The sequence below is a fragment of the Echeneis naucrates genome, chromosome 9, assembly GCF_900963305.1.
Source record: "Echeneis naucrates chromosome 9, fEcheNa1.1, whole genome shotgun sequence".
In the NCBI taxonomy this organism is placed as follows: Eukaryota; Metazoa; Chordata; class Actinopteri; order Carangiformes; family Echeneidae; genus Echeneis; species Echeneis naucrates.
Window position 1 is genome coordinate 18,599,246 of NC_042519.1, and position 16,051 is coordinate 18,615,296.

The window sequence follows — 16,051 nt, forward strand, 5'->3', positions numbered from 1 at the left end:
AAGGCACAATAATGGCATCAGAGTTTATATCCAGAAAAAATGGGAGCAATTGTGTCCACAGGGAAAGCATAAATAAGCCTCTCTCGTAATTCAACGATGAAGCTGTACAAGATTATTTTTGTAAAACGCCTCACACCTTCAGCTGGAAAATTGCACAACTTTTATTTTCATGTTGAGATCACTCACTTTGCATTTGTTTCTGAGTCTAATTGAAAGCATACACAAGCAAATAATTCTGCTTTTATATGTTACTATATTTGCAAGCCCTTGCATTGAGATCATGCTTATCTTACCCTCGACAGCAAACAACAGCAGAAACAGCAGAAACAAGCAGTAGCAGTAAAGTAGAGATCCATGTTATTATTTTTATCACACGTCGTAAACCAATATTTAATTTGATGTGAACTCATTGTGTTTGGGCAATGCTGACACTGTAACTCAATTCAGATCAGCTTAACACAGCATGGCTGATCCCTGCGGGGCGATGGAAAGCAGTGACCATATTCATCCAAATGTTTTAAAGCTACATTTCACTGATAAAAACTCATATTGATATAGATAATATTTCCCAGAGATTGGCACATTTTATAATATTGACTCAAATGAGTTTACATCTAGCTGCTGGGCTGCCGCAGACATTTGCACAGAAGTTCATCAAAACATTACACACACAATAAAGATGAGATAAAAACACCAAGTCTCAAACACAAGACTGAAAGATTTTTTAAGGATATAAGCTTAAAAATATTATGTGGATATGGAATTTAAAAAGTAGAAATACAAAACTACCTTTACAGGCCAATGGAGCATAATGACAGAAAATTCACTCTCTAAGATGTAGTCAGGACAGACAAATAACTCATAAATTGTGTAAGTAAGAATTAAGTTTGGCTTTTTTTACCCTAATAAAAGCAGTTGCTGTCATGGTAACAGCTATGAGCTAATGGAAATTCAGATAAACAATCAATTTCATGTCTAACCCATTTACCTTTTTGTAGACAATGCCCTCAATTTTAAAAATGTTCTCGTTCTCAAGGTCCAAAGCTCAATTTGGCCCTCCCAAAGATAGAAGTGCGCACACACACTACGTCTCACTCACACTCACAGTCGCACACACACACACACAAACTGAGTTTCACTCTGTTAACAGTCACAGACTCATAAAGCAAGACTAATCATAATTGCCTATGCCATTAAAAATGACGTTTTTATCACAGATTTCATGAACTGAAAGTACATTATTTCAACGTCTCTCCCTTCAATAGGGCAAGAGCCTGACTGTGTTCTGTCCCTCATTTTTCACCCTGCCTCTTGGGTGTTTTCAGCAGTCATATTACAGAGTGAAGAAATCTAGTTAGCGTTACAACGTGGAGGAGATTGGAAATGGTAAACACTAAGTGCTGGAACGCCCTCCAAACACATACATATTCATATTCTGCAATGCCACATCCATCATACGTTTTAAGATGAAAGTTCATGTGTGTTTGCATAATTTGTGCGTTCACCTCCCCTTGTATAGGAGCTTGTGTGAGCATTTTTCTTTCTCAAGGCTGCTATCTTGTCTGAAAAGGAAACTAATGACCGTGCGTCGTGTCGGTTGGACTCTCGCCATATTATCTCCAGAGGGTCCACTGCCACCAATCACGCCTGTTTTATATTCCAGCTGAGGCTGGAGAGTAAGGAGCAAAGGGATTCTGAGTCTGTATGAATATAAAACATTGTAAACATAAACCTACACTTGTCTAAGACGCGTCAGCTCTTCACCTCCTTGTGCACAGCCATGAATGTAAAAATAAAGCTGTGAGGATGTAACGGTGGGAAAACACTCGGGGGTTGTGTCTTCTTTAAAACAAAGTGTGTGTATTCGTGACGAAAAAGGAGGGCAGAGGCTAGACTGTTTGCAGAGAAATCCCCGAACTGCCCATCAGCATAAATCAATTACAATTCACCATAGGTTTGCTGACCTCAAATATAACAAGCTGTCACAACAAGTAAGTGTGTATGTGTGTGTGCAGCTGTGTGTGCACTGGGCATGTTTCATGACTTGAATACAGTGTGTGACACTTAGTGCAGACTGACACATTCAGTATGTGTGCAAGTGCATATGTGATATTTGGCAGCATGCCTACAGGCGTCTCCTTTGTTTGTTGGCAGACAACATGATGCTGCCTGTGCTGCAGCCTACTTCTCATGTCCCACTGTGATAGGCAACTGTCCAATGACGTCTTCAACTGCCATCAGCCCGTAAATGTTGTTCTGTTTCCTGAAGTTTAGCTGTTATTCTGGGCTATTTCATGGCTGGAATTTGTTTTGGATCCCACTTTAGTTCAACACGTATACAAGAAAAACACCATTCTGTTAAAATCGTACTTGTGAAAGAACTGCACAGTAATTCTCTTTATGGAAAGGTTTTTTTTTTTCTCTTGTTTTATCATCCTTAATTTTACATTTTGAGAATATATAGAAGAAATGGAACACAGAATGAATTATGCTTTTTCAAGAAGCTTTATTTCCAAACTGGAGAGCAATGATGACAGATGGGGGATAAAAGATTGTGAAGCTCAGACCACACTATTTGGGCCATAACTGGGGAGGATGGTGCTAACGAGGCAGAATACTGCATCAAGCTAAATCAGACCTTCAAAAGTAAACAAAGCAGAATTCTTGTTTGGGGGGGGGCTAAGCAGCATCACAACTCATCTTTATTGGAGAAAGCAATGAATCCATGACCTCTGTGACAATCTTTTTAATATTTGTTTTCCTATAGCTGTTTGTATTTCTACAGAGAAAATAACCTTTTCAGATGAGTGTGGGGAACATTTAAATAAGTGAAAAGAACTCTTATTCCCTACCATTTTCTTTAATTGGTTATTTGAATCTCCAAGCAGCTCTCTGGGGTATGGACTGTAGCTGTAATGTTTCGCACAAAGCCGCCAAGTCATCCGACTGGAACTGGCTTTGGGAGCTATGGATACATTCATGGTTGATGACTTTTTCGGAAAGAAGAAAAAGAGAAGTGTGACAAACGAACAGAATTTTCCTGCTGTCGTTTGCTTGATAAATTGTCCATCCATGAATGTTCTAGTATGTTTTTTTTTACTGTACTATAACTAAATGACACAAAGATGAGAAGAGTTGCAGTTACATATAACTGAAAGTTCACAGTCCTTCAGAACAACACAAATACGTCCCAAGCTCAAATATAAATCAGTCTCACAAAGCAACAGCTTGATGACACAAATCCATTTTGCTCATCTTCAACACATTAAAAATCTGTATAGAGTTCTCATGCGTTGATTTACCCCACTTTGCTTGGCTCGAGAATAAAAGCACAGTAATTGAACAATAAATAGGTAACAGACAGAAAACACAAACTAGTTTGAAATAAATAATACAGTGTTTTAAATCTTTGCCTCCCGTCACATAAACCAAATAAAAAAAAAAAATACAACCCAGAGCCAGATCTCGCTGAGCCAGGCTGGTGTTCTGTAAGGCCTTTTGGTCCCTTGAAGGTGATCGCTAAAAGCCACACACTTAACCTTAACTTAAACACTGCCTTGCAGCCCAATAAGACTTTCTAAACATAGTGATATACTACTGTTCTGTACATCAAGTGAAAAATTCACATGATAGACAGCAACACGATGCCTGCATCAGGAAATCTGGTCTCTGCTCTTATCAATATTACAGTAAATCTGTAGCACATAGCAGCCAGAGGAGGCACTGACACTTTCTCCAGAGAAATCATTAAGTCAACAGGCACACGCATACATGCACATCACATCACACACACACGCAAACACACACACACAGGTCAGCAGAATTAGACAATAAGTGAATTTAAGTGTCGTTGCTGACAGCCCTTGTCCCAATGAGTCAATAAATCTGTGTGCTATTCACAGTTGCAGACGCAATTATTTTTATTTAATTTTTTTTCTCTTTTCTGATGCTGATCCATGCTGATGATGTGATGATGTGCCAGAGACATCAGTGAAGATGGTTCAAATGGTTCTCAAAATCACCCATGAAGGTATAATTAGGGTTAACATCTTACATTCAAATGAAATCTTCAAATAATGAGTCATTTGTTTGGAACTCAGGCTGTCCATTGATGACACATCCTGGGCCAAGTTACAAAGCAGGACACAGCAAGCTGAGAGGAGAGCTGAGAGTAATGTTTCATTGACATTACATGTGGGTTTTCAAAAGTTCACCAACCTTCAGCTCTATATTTTATGATGGGGGGAGCCAAGAATGTCATTACAAACAACCTGAGTGTCTGCTATCACTGCTGCCGAGAGCGAAGTGTCCGTCATGAAGGCTTTCCACATTATAGTCCCCAAGTTCAGTTTGAAAGGGTGCCTTTGTTTGTGCTATTGCATTTGAGACCAACAGAAACTTCCATTTGTTGTGACACTTTTAGATAAAGTTGAAGAACACATGCTTGCCCTGCAGCTGAGCAAATTAAGATTGCAGACGTAAGAAATCACCACTATCCTTGTGTCCTCCTTGTGCTCTGTATTGATAATGGAAGGGCCCTGGGCTCAAAGGAATCTAAGGCTGCTATTCGTTCGTTTTAGGTGTTTTCTCTTTCTACAATAAACCTGAAGTCCTTCTTAACTACAAAAACATTATATATTATACATCAAACAGTCTATATACTAATCCAGGAGTTAAATCTCAGTGGTCTTCCTACTTTCTTCAAGACCTGTCAGTTTTATAGAGTGTGTGTATATTTCTTCGATGATGTTGCACCACTCTTTCTATAGTAATTCATTCTTCAGTGTGATCAGGAGAGAAAACCTTCATTCAAAATCTTATCAGCAATACTGAAGTGGCTAGCTCTGTTTCTGTTCCATGTCCTCTTTTCACTCACACCCTGTAAAAATGATGTGTATATCATCTGCAAGCTGGGATTCAATAGTCTAAGTTGCCTGCCTGCATGTGCACGCTGCGGCTGTGAAAGAGCGGCTCTCAATTCAAAATTTTATGCTGGAATTTGCAAAGTTCAACATATATGTATTTTTTTTTTTTTTTTAAAACAGCCCTTTCAATGTCCTGAAAAATGGAAATGATTGTTTATTTTCTATGCCTCAGAAATGGCCATTTTTTGTCTCCATGTCCTATACAGGGGAATATAATGTTAAAAGAAAGTACCCTTGGTGCCACCGCATAGAATCTTTTTAAAGGCTTTTCTAAAGTCTTTGTTAAAGATGGTGTATATGACGGGGTTGAGTGAGGAGTTGCAGTACCCGATCCAAAAGAAAAACTTAAAGAGTGGATCAGGGATGGCACACGTCTCTGGGCACACTGCCTGTAGAGAGTAGGAGAAGAAGAATGGGAACCAGCACACCACAAACACACCGATGACCACTGCCAGAACAAACGTGAAACGTTTCTCTCTGTTGACCATGGCTTTACGCCTCGCTGCTCCAGGGTTCATGTCTGTTTTTGACTTCCTCCCAGGCACCAGCCGAGCCCCCTTTGAAGTGGCCAGCATGTCCCGGTAGTGCTTGGCTGAAGCAGGGGAGTGGACCCCCCCTCCAGCAGGTGACCCCGGCATACTTGTGCTGCCTCGGCCTCCTCCGTGGCTGTGCTCCATATCGCTGTCTGTGCTTGAGCTGTCGCCATTGTTATTATCAGCTTTCTTCCTTCCCTGCAGCTTGCCTTTCTTCCCCTTCTCTTTAGTCTTGGCAGGGGCAGACTGAGGCACAGAGGAGGGGCTTGAGGGACCATGGGGCGAAGTAGCGAGGGAGGCTGTGGTAGGGGTCATGGCTGGAGAAGGAGTTGGAGGTTGTAAGAGATTATTAGCTATGGGGTTCTGGGAGGTTTGAGATTCTCCCAGGGATGGAGAAGGGGTTATGGCAAGGGTTGGGGGTCTGGCATTGGAGGTTTTGTTGGATGAAGGGGGTGTGCTTTCTTCCTCATCCTTCCCATTGGCTTGGACATGTCTTGGAGGCTGATTTGGTGTGGCACAGCCGACCCCGTCCTTCCTGGGCTCCCCCGGCGGGCACCGTGTTCTCTGTTTTGCTATTTGGTAGATTCTTATGTAGACCAGGATCATGATGAGGCATGGGGCAAAGAAGGAGCCAATGGTGGAGTAAAGGATGTACCAGCGTTCGTCATTCAGCTGGCACTGCGGTCCCATGTCGCTCCCCTGCTCCCCTGCCTCGCTTTTGTTCAGTGAGAGCAGAGGAGGGAAGGAGATGATGGCAGAGATGAGCCACACAACCACAATGGCTGCTTTGATGCGCCTGGGAGTCCGCTGACGGCCGTAAGTGACCCTGGAAATGGACAGGTAGCGGTCCAGTGAGATGGCACACAGGTGCACTATGGAGGAGGTGCAGAAGAGCACATCTAAAGCCAAGTAGATCTCACACCAAAGAGACTTAAAGTACCAGTAACCCAGAAGTTCATTAGCCAGAGAAAATGGGATGATCAGTGTGGCCACTAAAATGTCAGCAGCAGCCAGGGACACTAAGAACAGATTCTGTGGACCTCGCAGCGACCGGCTGGTCAGGACGGCGATGATGACCATGATGTTCCCTACAATGGTGAACAGCACCATCAGGGTTATGGCGGTGGCAAAAGCCGCCGTGGCTTCGGGGCCGTAAGGGGCCTGCTTCACAACGCTCTGGTTACAGGGGACCGAGGCTCCGGAGCTGCTCACACTGCTGTTCCACCTGCTCAGCTCCAGGGAGCAGCCACTGTCCAAAACCGAGGCCATGCTGGGGGGAGCGTTCCTGGAGTCTTTATAGATACAGAAAATATATACATATGTATGTGTGTATATGGATATATGTTCGTCTGTATACTTGCCACATTGAAAAAATGCAGTTAGATTGCTGTATGCTGTTTGGTCACAGTAAATTATTTTTAACATTTTAACCAATAAACGTGATTATAATGTGCCACATTTACCTGAGCTGTTCTTGTTTTTTTTTTCTCTGTTGTTTCCAAATGTTAGCTCCCTCTCATCCTCCAAGGCAGGTCTTCCAAGTCCATTTTCAGCACACCAACAGTCCGGGGCAGTGCGTCAGGACACGGATCAGTGCCTTTCAATTAAAATGCCTTGGCACTTTGTGGAACAGATTTTTGCCCCGCAAAGCCCTGACTGCTGTGCCTTAACCTTCGCAGAATTATATTTGATCTTAAACTTCTTCAAAGCCTGAGGATTGTTCCGTGCCCCCTCCCCCCCCCCGCCCCCCCTCCCCCCCGGATCAATATAGTGTTTTGAATATGAGATGGTTTAAATTAAAATCAAATTTAACGTCAAACGAACAATGATCAGCAGAGACCGGATCAGATTTAATATTCGCCACATTTTTCGCCTTATCTCCGTGCGTCCCCGTTTGGAGAGACGCAGATGCCTGACCTTCTCATGTGAGCAGGGAGCACAAAATGACATACAGAAATAAAGTTAGTGCGATATCTACACTGATCAACTAAATAAAAAAAAAAAAAAAGTGCTGTCTCCCCGCGGAGCCTGCTCACGTTTCCACCCAATTGGGCATCAGAAGGCGCAAAGTTAACCTTCGGCTCTTCCTTCCTGCGCACGGAGCCAGATGGATGGAGCGGTGAAACGATCCCTGCAGAGCAGTTCGTGGGCTCTCTGGAGTCGCCCAGCGGCTCTTCGGCTCCTCTGTGTCCTCAGAAGTTCACCGGGTAGCCGAGATCCAGCCGCTCCGCTGGTGCACACCGCAGACGTCCTCACCGAGGCGCAGCGGCATCCTCAACTGCGGACTGGACTTTCCGACGAAATCTAATAAGTGGGGTGCCTCCCATCTGCCTCTCCGTTTCTTTTTAGAGCCGGTGATGTCATTATGGGGCTGTGGGCGTCATGGGATGCTTACTTTCTCTATTCCCCTCCCCTCCTCCCCCATACCTCACATTAAACATAGAACAGCACGGCTACATTACAGATGTTAGGAGGTCAATAACGCCACAGGACGCTGGGGTGTCCAGCTGAGCCACTTTTCACCATCATCACCCTCACCCTCATCATCATCATCATTCCCTGTTGTAGGTAACATTGCACAAATGGCTGGTCAAAGCTTCTCTGTGAGAGCTCTGCATGTACAGACTGACGGCATCGTCAGGGGTTTGGCTTGGAGTTTGGTTTGGTTTGGTTTTGGTTTGGAGGGATCAGTCAAGTCAATATGCAGGCTACATCTTCATGACATCTGAAGTAGGAGACAGTCTCCTTTGTGGGAAAAAAATCTATCCTTTATCCAATTTTCAGTGTTCCTACATCAAATCTGGCTCGTGTACTTCAGATCTCTTATATTAATCACATATTTTATGACATTCCAGGTTTTACATATGAAACCTTACTCTGCCAGCAAGTTTGACTCTACATCCTTCAGTCAAACTGTATTATTACCTGATGAAGTCTGCCCCCCCTCCGCTGTTTTTCAGAAAATTAATGCACTGTGTGACCTTTCACCTTCTGCTCATTGTGCACATGGCTCATGCATTTCCATCATGACTTGACTTCCATTCAAATGCATCCCCCCTCACACTTCCCTCACACTGTGCTCGCCACCTGAAGATCGAGTGGCTAGTTGTTCAATTACGGAATAAAACCGACGTCATGCTGCTGAATTACAACCTGTGCTCTCTGATCGTGTGACCTGAAGCTTGAGCTAATAAATAATGTTTATACAGTTTTCCCTCTGCACACTACACTTTCTAAATATAAAGGAAAGAGGGAGAATAAAGCTTTCAGTGGGCGATACATTCCAGTGAAGTGTCTCTATTTCCATGGCTGAACTGTGCTCAGTACAAGCTGAAAATGCATTCTGGGGGAGAGAGGTGTGTCACGGCACATGGGGTCCAGTGACAGTACACTGCCTCTGGAGTGTTTGTTGTATAAGAACACGTGGTAAACGCACACACACACACACACAGTATTATACATAAGCTACACTGATACACAGGTCACGCTCAGCGGATCGGTTTCTCTTGACTGGGGGAGTTTGCACCTGCATGAAGTGGGCAATTACTCTTTGAGAACATGAATGTGCTTTAGAAAAGTTTTATTTCTCTTACAGGAGCTCCTGAAGTCACCCACTGTGGTTGAGATTTAACATAACTAAGTAGAAGCATTTAAAGACAGTTTTCCGCTGGGCTCACTGCAGCCAGGTCAATATAATGCAAGCCTGTGGGGGGAAGCTCCGCACAATATGGTTCAGGCACAGAGCAATTACTGCATGCAGCCTACCCTGTGGATGTGTTCATCGTAATTTAGACATTTCCAAGTCCATTCTTCTAGCTTTGTGAAGAGCAATATTTTTTTAGGCTCTTAAAGTGGCAGCTGGAGGAACTGGCTGACTCTTACCTCTTCAGGTTTAGGTTCAGTAAAATACTGGTTGATACTGGTTGATACTGGTTTAGAGTTAGAGACTAGAAAAATACCCCTCTTTGTTTGCGACCCCAAATACCTGATGTTGAGTCTTAAGCAGACCAGATACTATGATTTCCACTTCTTGTTATTAAAATATAGAATATGTTTTTGTGTAATTTTCCACCCGTTCATATTTTCACAACCCTTTCCGCTGGACTGCATTATAGCTCCTCAGAGGCATAGCATTACCAGTGTTTGCATGACTGTGTGCACACTGCAAACAATTACAGAGAACACTTTGATGGTCAAACAACAATTTTCTGACTGCATTTGTAACGATGATAGCTGCTACTTGCCTGCAGGCTAGAATGCTTTATATCCTCACATTTTGGTTCTCTGGCCAATAAAATCACACATGCTACTCATTTTATCTATTTGCGGTTTCATTCTCATCAAATAAGTGACCTTCTTTTAGTAATAAAGTCTAAATCCCTGCACCCAGTCCAGCAGAACTATGATTCTTTGTGTGCATCCATTACAGATACACAAGCAAACATACATGCCAAACAAATTTATTGCCACGACATAATGTAATGTGATTGAACCAGATATGAGTCTAATGGATACACAGATTGTGAAAGATGATTTAGGTCTGTTTTAATTATGGAGCCTGAATAAGTGAGGAGGAACTCTGAACTAACACTCATAGTCTCTGAAATATGTTAATCAATTGTGGTCAATTGTGTCCAAGGAAAAAGTGTGGACAGGAACATGTACTTGTCTCTTTTCTGCGTTATCTTGGAAATGAAAAAGGCTGAGCAGTTTATAAGTAGTCTGCTGGTGTCATCTGCTGGATATTTCTGCTTCATCTCAAGTTTGTGGTCACAAAAAGTCACCACTAGAGAGCACCATCTCATTGCAAACTCACTTCTCACTCAGGTCCCCATACTAATGACCTTGCAGATGTTGATGCAGGAAAAATATTTGGTTGATTTTTTTATCTGCTTACAGTGATGGAAGGACTACCAAAGGGATTATAAATTAATAACCCAACAATTCTATTTAATTAACTAAATATGCCTGCACAGCAATGTAAATGTACCATGAGTCGAATGTATTGTAATGCGCATTTACAGAGTAGAGTACAATCAATAAATAAATTATTGAAAGCACTAAAATGGATTATGTCAGCTTTTGTTTGTTCTGGATTATGAATGCTTTGGTTGCACTTTGCTGTTGTAGCTGAAGGTGGACAGGGCTACAATAAAGGCAACACATTTGTATTTTCCTTCTTTACAATTTGTACAATTTTTGTATTTATAGATATATATATATATATATCTCATTCGCCCTCGAAACAATTATTTCAATGAAATAATCTGAGAAATTCAGAGGAGAAAACTTCCCGATCTGAACTGAAGAAAGAAAGAGAAACCCCATTTATAAATATGACAACAAAGAGACACTGGTCAGATGTGAGGAGTTTGGAACCACTGATTTAATCATTAACAAGGGAAGGTTAATCATTTATATACATGCAAACACACACACTGGGTGAAAAGAGCCAGCTCAGATTGATGGTTATAGCACGAAAATTGGTTCCAAACAGCTAAAAGTGATTGCTAAAGTCTAAATGAGCAGACTTCAGATGAAGTGGCCTCTTAGCCTGAACTAAAACCTAAGAACTCCAACATGCATTTCTCTGCTTCTCTTCTATGGAAAACTGTGACTGGCCAACATGCATACATGTTGGCCAGTGGATTTAAGGAGTCTTGGTGACGACAGTAATATAATGAGGAACCAGAGTCACACTGAGACAGTACAGAGACACTCGGTATGTAACATGAAGGTACAGTTTGACTGGCATTATACATTTTGCATATCAACTGAATGGACTTCCCAAACTTCCTGTTTACACATCCCCTTCAGGGCTTTCTGCTCTTACAAATCTATTTTTGGCCAAATGCTCTTTGCTATTTGTCCAAAGCCGTTTTCACAAGCGGGGTAAGCAGAAGTAACATTTGTGTTGGTTGTTGTTGAGATCAAAAGGACTGGAAACTGCAAAAATCCATTCTCTACAAATAATCATCCAAATGACTTGGCCAAGCACGACTTTAATACCTTCCTGACTCAGCATGAGTGAATCAAGTACAGCAAGTCAGTGTGAAACTGACTGCGAAAAGACAAACTTACTGCACAAATGGATCTGATCTCACTGCCTGAGGCCCTCAGGTCCCCCCACCCATCATCATAATTCTCATCCCACCCCTGTAATAACTGAACTCTGTTAGAGCTCTCACATCATTTGCCTCATTTCAGTTTACCAGTCTTTCTCTTGATTGGCCCATATCTGCTGTTGAACTGTTACTGTGGCAAACAGTACGCATTTAAAGATGCTTCTTTTTCCATGCCAGTGTTGAGATGCTAAAAAGATACCTTCTTATTTATAGCTGTATTTTTTTAATGATTGGCAGTCAAGTATCGAACTGAATTGATCTTGCTATAGAGAGCCAGTGATAGAACTGAAAAGTTCACATCTCTTGAGAATAAGTAGTGAAACGTGTTATACTGTAGACATGTTCATCATTGAAAGTAAACTGACTCAGTGTGTTCTCCAGCATGTTTTTATTTCAGTGGAAAAACAGCAGGAAATCAGCTGAACCTTGGAGGTATAAAGTGCAGTAAAAGACAGCAATAATGCTAACACTGTCATAACAAATCCTGAAATAAATAAAAATTCTGTTTTCATCATTTAAAAAAAAACAAAAACACTTATTCCAGTTTTAATAAACTGAGTGTAATGTATCTCTGGCCGATTATACTAACAACTCGACACAATTTCTGTTAGTGCATTTTTATAAGTTAGACAGTAAAAATTCATCGGTATTGCTGTATGAAGTTAGCAGTGTTGTCTCAAAAAGACAAGTCCCATCACATTGGTTGTGACTGAGGGAATAGCTCAGTATGAAAATAAGACAGCCCTTTCAAAAACAATCAGGCACCTAAGTCAAACAGCACAAACAAAAAAACAGCACAAACACAAAAGACGAGACAAGCAGGCACGATTCCCCTGAAGTCCAAACACATCATGGGGAATTACCTCATAGCTGCTTCAATTTGCTGGCTCAGAATCAGGTTATAACAGTGGGGTTTATGTTGCCACACACGCTTTGTTGCATCGGGATGCAATTTGTCATTTTCCAACAGACATGTGATGCCAGCAACACATGTAGCTTTTCTGTGAAAACGGCATTTACTTCTGTTTGTGTACTAGTTTCAGTAGTACAAACGGTGTATTTGTACACAAGTTTTGGGTCCTGGTAATGCTACGAGTCCAACATAATGCCAATGCGAGGCAGGGGATTTAAATAAATTAAAAATAAAAAAAACAAGACAAAAGAAAAAGAGGACAGGCTTCATCCTTGGCAGAGAACGTCTGTCTCAAACTGTAGCAGCTGTCCCATGAAGGCCAGGTTGGGGGAGATGACGTGGCGCCGCTGTTTCACAAAGTCGAAAGCCTCGTCCAGCCGGACACGTTGCGTGTGCATGAGGTAGGCCAGACAGATGGTGGCAGAACGTGAGATACCTGCCTGGCAGTGTACCAGCACCCGTCCACCGCTCTTCTTCACTGAGTCTGTAGGCGGGACGGAAAAAGATGAGGCGGAAAGAGGAAGAGATCAGCTTGTGTTGCTCCATTTCACATTATTTTCTTTGACATCATTGTAAGCCATTTTATGAATGGAAAGTCATATAAAGCTTTAAATGGCCTGACAGAGGGAGCGGTGTACTCCTAAGCTTTAAGGCTGAGGGGTCAAAACAAACAATATCTTAAAACATTTCTCTTCTGCAGCTTGTGATGTATAATCCAGTTGTTTTGTAACCAGACGATTACACTGTCCGTCCATAAATCTAGCCTACAAAATGGATTATGGTGTACAAGCTGCTTAGAGAAATATTTTGCATTTCATCCCGGGCAAAGATGACCAAGCCGCTGTGTTTGAGTCGGTAATGTCATTCCAGTTCTGACCAATTTCTCAATAGGTAAATAATGACTGAACTTTCATGTAGACAGATTGGAGGGCGTTCGGATGTTCAGAGGGGAAACTCACCGATAAAGGCGATGGCAGTGGAGAAGCAGGCTCTGATGTCAGCAGCCAGACTGTCCTCCACAGTGAGCCGCAGGTACTCGAACTCCCCCTCATAAAAGTTGGGGCAGGTGGATGAAACGTTGAGGACGGCTGTGATGCCTGCTGCTGCAAGGGTCTCTCTGCGAGAGGAGTGGATGGCGCTGCCCAAAAACAGGAAGGGCAACAGCTCCACTGGACCATCCTGAAATTCCCCACAAAACAACCATCTTTAAAAACCACAATCAATCACCTTACTTGGAGAACTCTGACCTCAACATATTCTGCATTATTGTTTCTAAAAATGTAAATTTTTATCCCACCTGATCATATGCTGGTGTCCTCCGACCCATCACTACTGGCTCTGGTTCCACTGCAGAGAGGTGGCTGCTGGCTGAGTAGTAACAGAGCTCTGGATAGGCCTCTGAAAATCCCTCAAATCCACCTGAACGGAGATCAATTCACAAAGTCCTTAAAATGTGTTACAGTCACTAGTAATGGAGTAAAGTGAAATGGATGTCTCACACACTGAACAATTTAATTATTATATTACTGTGGAAGGCCATATTACCTACAGTACCCTAAAATAACACTCCCAATGAGAGAATATTTGAGGAAACATGCAGGTGTCAGTACCTTGTAGAAAGCAGATCTGGGTCTGGACCTCGTTCTGCAGGGCAGTGAGCAGCATTTGGGGGACGCTTTCTGCCCTCAGCTCGGCCAAAGAGCGGCTCCGGTCATCCACCACCACCACCGGGGAGAACTCCCCGCGCCGCAGCCGGCTCAGGAGCGCCTTGTCCGGAATGAGCCACTCCAGAGCCACCACTGAACTCTTGGATCTCCGACGCAGCATGGAGTTCCAGTTCACGTTCCGGGATTCACAGATGTGAGTCAGAGAGAAATCAAGGAAAGGTCTGCAGTCGAGCAGCACACAGCCGGCAGAGGTGTACTGCTCCCGGGGGGTCCTGAGGATGTGGACCAGCTCATTGCCGGTAATTTCCAGCGGCACGCTGCTTGAGGCCATGGCTGAAAAGGTTAATTAAAAAATTGTTTCACAGCAACAAATAATCCAGTATTTGTTCTGTTTCTGTGAAACTTAAAAAGAAGTCAGCCGGTTTAGTGTTTTCTTTTTCTCTTCCTCAAACAGAAAGTTGGAAAAATAGTTTGAAAGTGCTTTTAAATCTGTCTGAACATCTCTCAGCTCGGTGAAACTCGGCTTTAAACTTACAGTTTCACTTGTTCATTGATAACAGCTGTGGGAGGGGCGGGGCCAGCGCGGCCCCTCCTCCTTTTCCATAGAGGAAACAACGTCAATGCGGAAAAGCCTTTTATGGTCAGCCCGGCACTCCTCATATGGCCACTGACGTCAAAGCTGACTTTCCTACCGCGCACGTGGTGTTTTGGGGTTATCCCGTGTTTTCGTGCTGAATGACGTGATGCTGAAGCGCCAGCCCCCGCCCTGCCGGGCCCTGCAGCCCTCAGAGGAAAAAGCTGGGTTAGATTAAATCTGAGCGTCTGTGGGCAACAGAGTAACTGCACAACCAGAGCAGCTCCTGCTCTCCATGTTTTCTCTCCTGTCTCCTCCACGGTGGGGGAGAGCACAGCGCTGCGCTGATAAGATGTGGGACATACTTGACTTGTTCTGTTTCTTCATTTCTGGGAAATCAAAAGCTTCTGTATTCCCTCCTCAATGAACCTGCTACATGCAAATGAATACATGTCTGTGTTTCTGACAGGAAACTGCAATGTGCAACGATACAGATGGGTGCCAAAGCAAGAACTAACGTCGAGCGTCTGGCTGTTGTCATCAGAAGACATTTAGTCCAGAAGTCTCTGAACATGACTGCAAAAAATCCTTAATCAGGCGTATTGATGGTGACCGTGACCTCCTGTCTGTGTTCAGGTTGCGGTCTGGTGACAGTGAAGGCCACGTAATATGATTCATGTACATTTAGATGCCATAAACGTCAATGCTTCCTGTAAAAAGTGAGATAATGCATGTTTTAACAATCACTCTGTTCATCGTAACACTTCATGTAATTGTTGACAGGAAGAAAATTATACATCATTCCTGTTCCAACAGTGTCCTTTAAGGAGAGCGATGACGAAGTGATGAGCTCAGCAAGGTAAATCAGAAATCAGAGGGAAACCTTCTGATGAGCAAACAGGATATTTCATTCAAGTTTGTATGAATCCTCTTTCGCTGAAGGCAATTTGGTTGAAAGCTTCCTAATAAGTGAATGTTGGTCCCTGCACCGATTAAACTCAAAAAGCCCTGGAATTCATTTTTTTAAATTTACTAATTTGCGAATATCTGGATTCAAATGTGATGATAGTTGTGGGTCTGAGTGAAACACAGCTCATTGCTATCTCGATACTCTAGATTTGACATCAGGTTTTGAATCCATCTCAAGAGAATAATTTCTTGCGCATCCATTTGATTAGATTTCATTTAAAAATGTCTTAATTCTTCTGGAATGGAATAGTTTTTAGAATAAAGTGTGATCTGATGTCATCGCCTTCATTTCGTAGCACATATTCATATCACTCTGCCTCCCCACAAACTTCTCCCACTCAAACC

General features: G+C 42.8%; 2 protein-coding genes across 2 annotated transcripts; both read right to left on the reverse strand.

Moving 5' to 3' along the window:
- Window positions 1-5,143: 5,143 nt before the first annotated feature.
- adra2b (adrenoceptor alpha 2B) lies at window positions 5,144-6,727 on the reverse strand. The gene has a single exon (XM_029511278.1). The coding sequence runs from the start codon at window positions 6,725-6,727 to the stop codon at window positions 5,144-5,146; it is 1,584 nt and encodes a 527-aa protein (XP_029367138.1).
- A 5,260-nt stretch (window positions 6,728-11,987) lies between these two features.
- Window positions 11,988-14,700, reverse strand: dusp2 (dual specificity phosphatase 2). The gene is made up of 4 exons (XM_029510475.1): window positions 14,107-14,700; window positions 13,794-13,915; window positions 13,456-13,675; window positions 11,988-12,980 (listed from the first exon to the last, which is right to left on the reverse strand). The coding sequence occupies exons 1-4, from the start codon at window positions 14,492-14,494 to the stop codon at window positions 12,763-12,765; spliced, it is 948 nt and encodes a 315-aa protein (XP_029366335.1). The 5' UTR covers window positions 14,495-14,700; the 3' UTR covers window positions 11,988-12,762.
- Window positions 14,701-16,051: the final 1,351 nt, after the last annotated feature.

Bases quoted from the DNA above. Each gene is read 5' to 3' on its own strand.
- dusp2 (XM_029510475.1), bottom strand. From the start codon at position 14,494: ATGGCCTCAAGCAGCGTGCCGCTGGAAATTACCGGCAATGAGCTGGTC. The intron at 13,676-13,793 runs GTGGGATAAAAA...GGGGAATTTCAG, and splicing joins GGACACCAGCATATGATCAG to GATGGTCCAGTGGAGCTGTT. The intron at 12,981-13,455 runs GTGAGTTTCCCC...TCCCGCCTACAG, and splicing joins CACTGCCATCGCCTTTATCG to ACTCAGTGAAGAAGAGCGGT.
- adra2b (XM_029511278.1), bottom strand. From the start codon at position 6,727: ATGGCCTCGGTTTTGGACAGTGGCTGCTCCCTGGAGCTGAGCAGGTGG.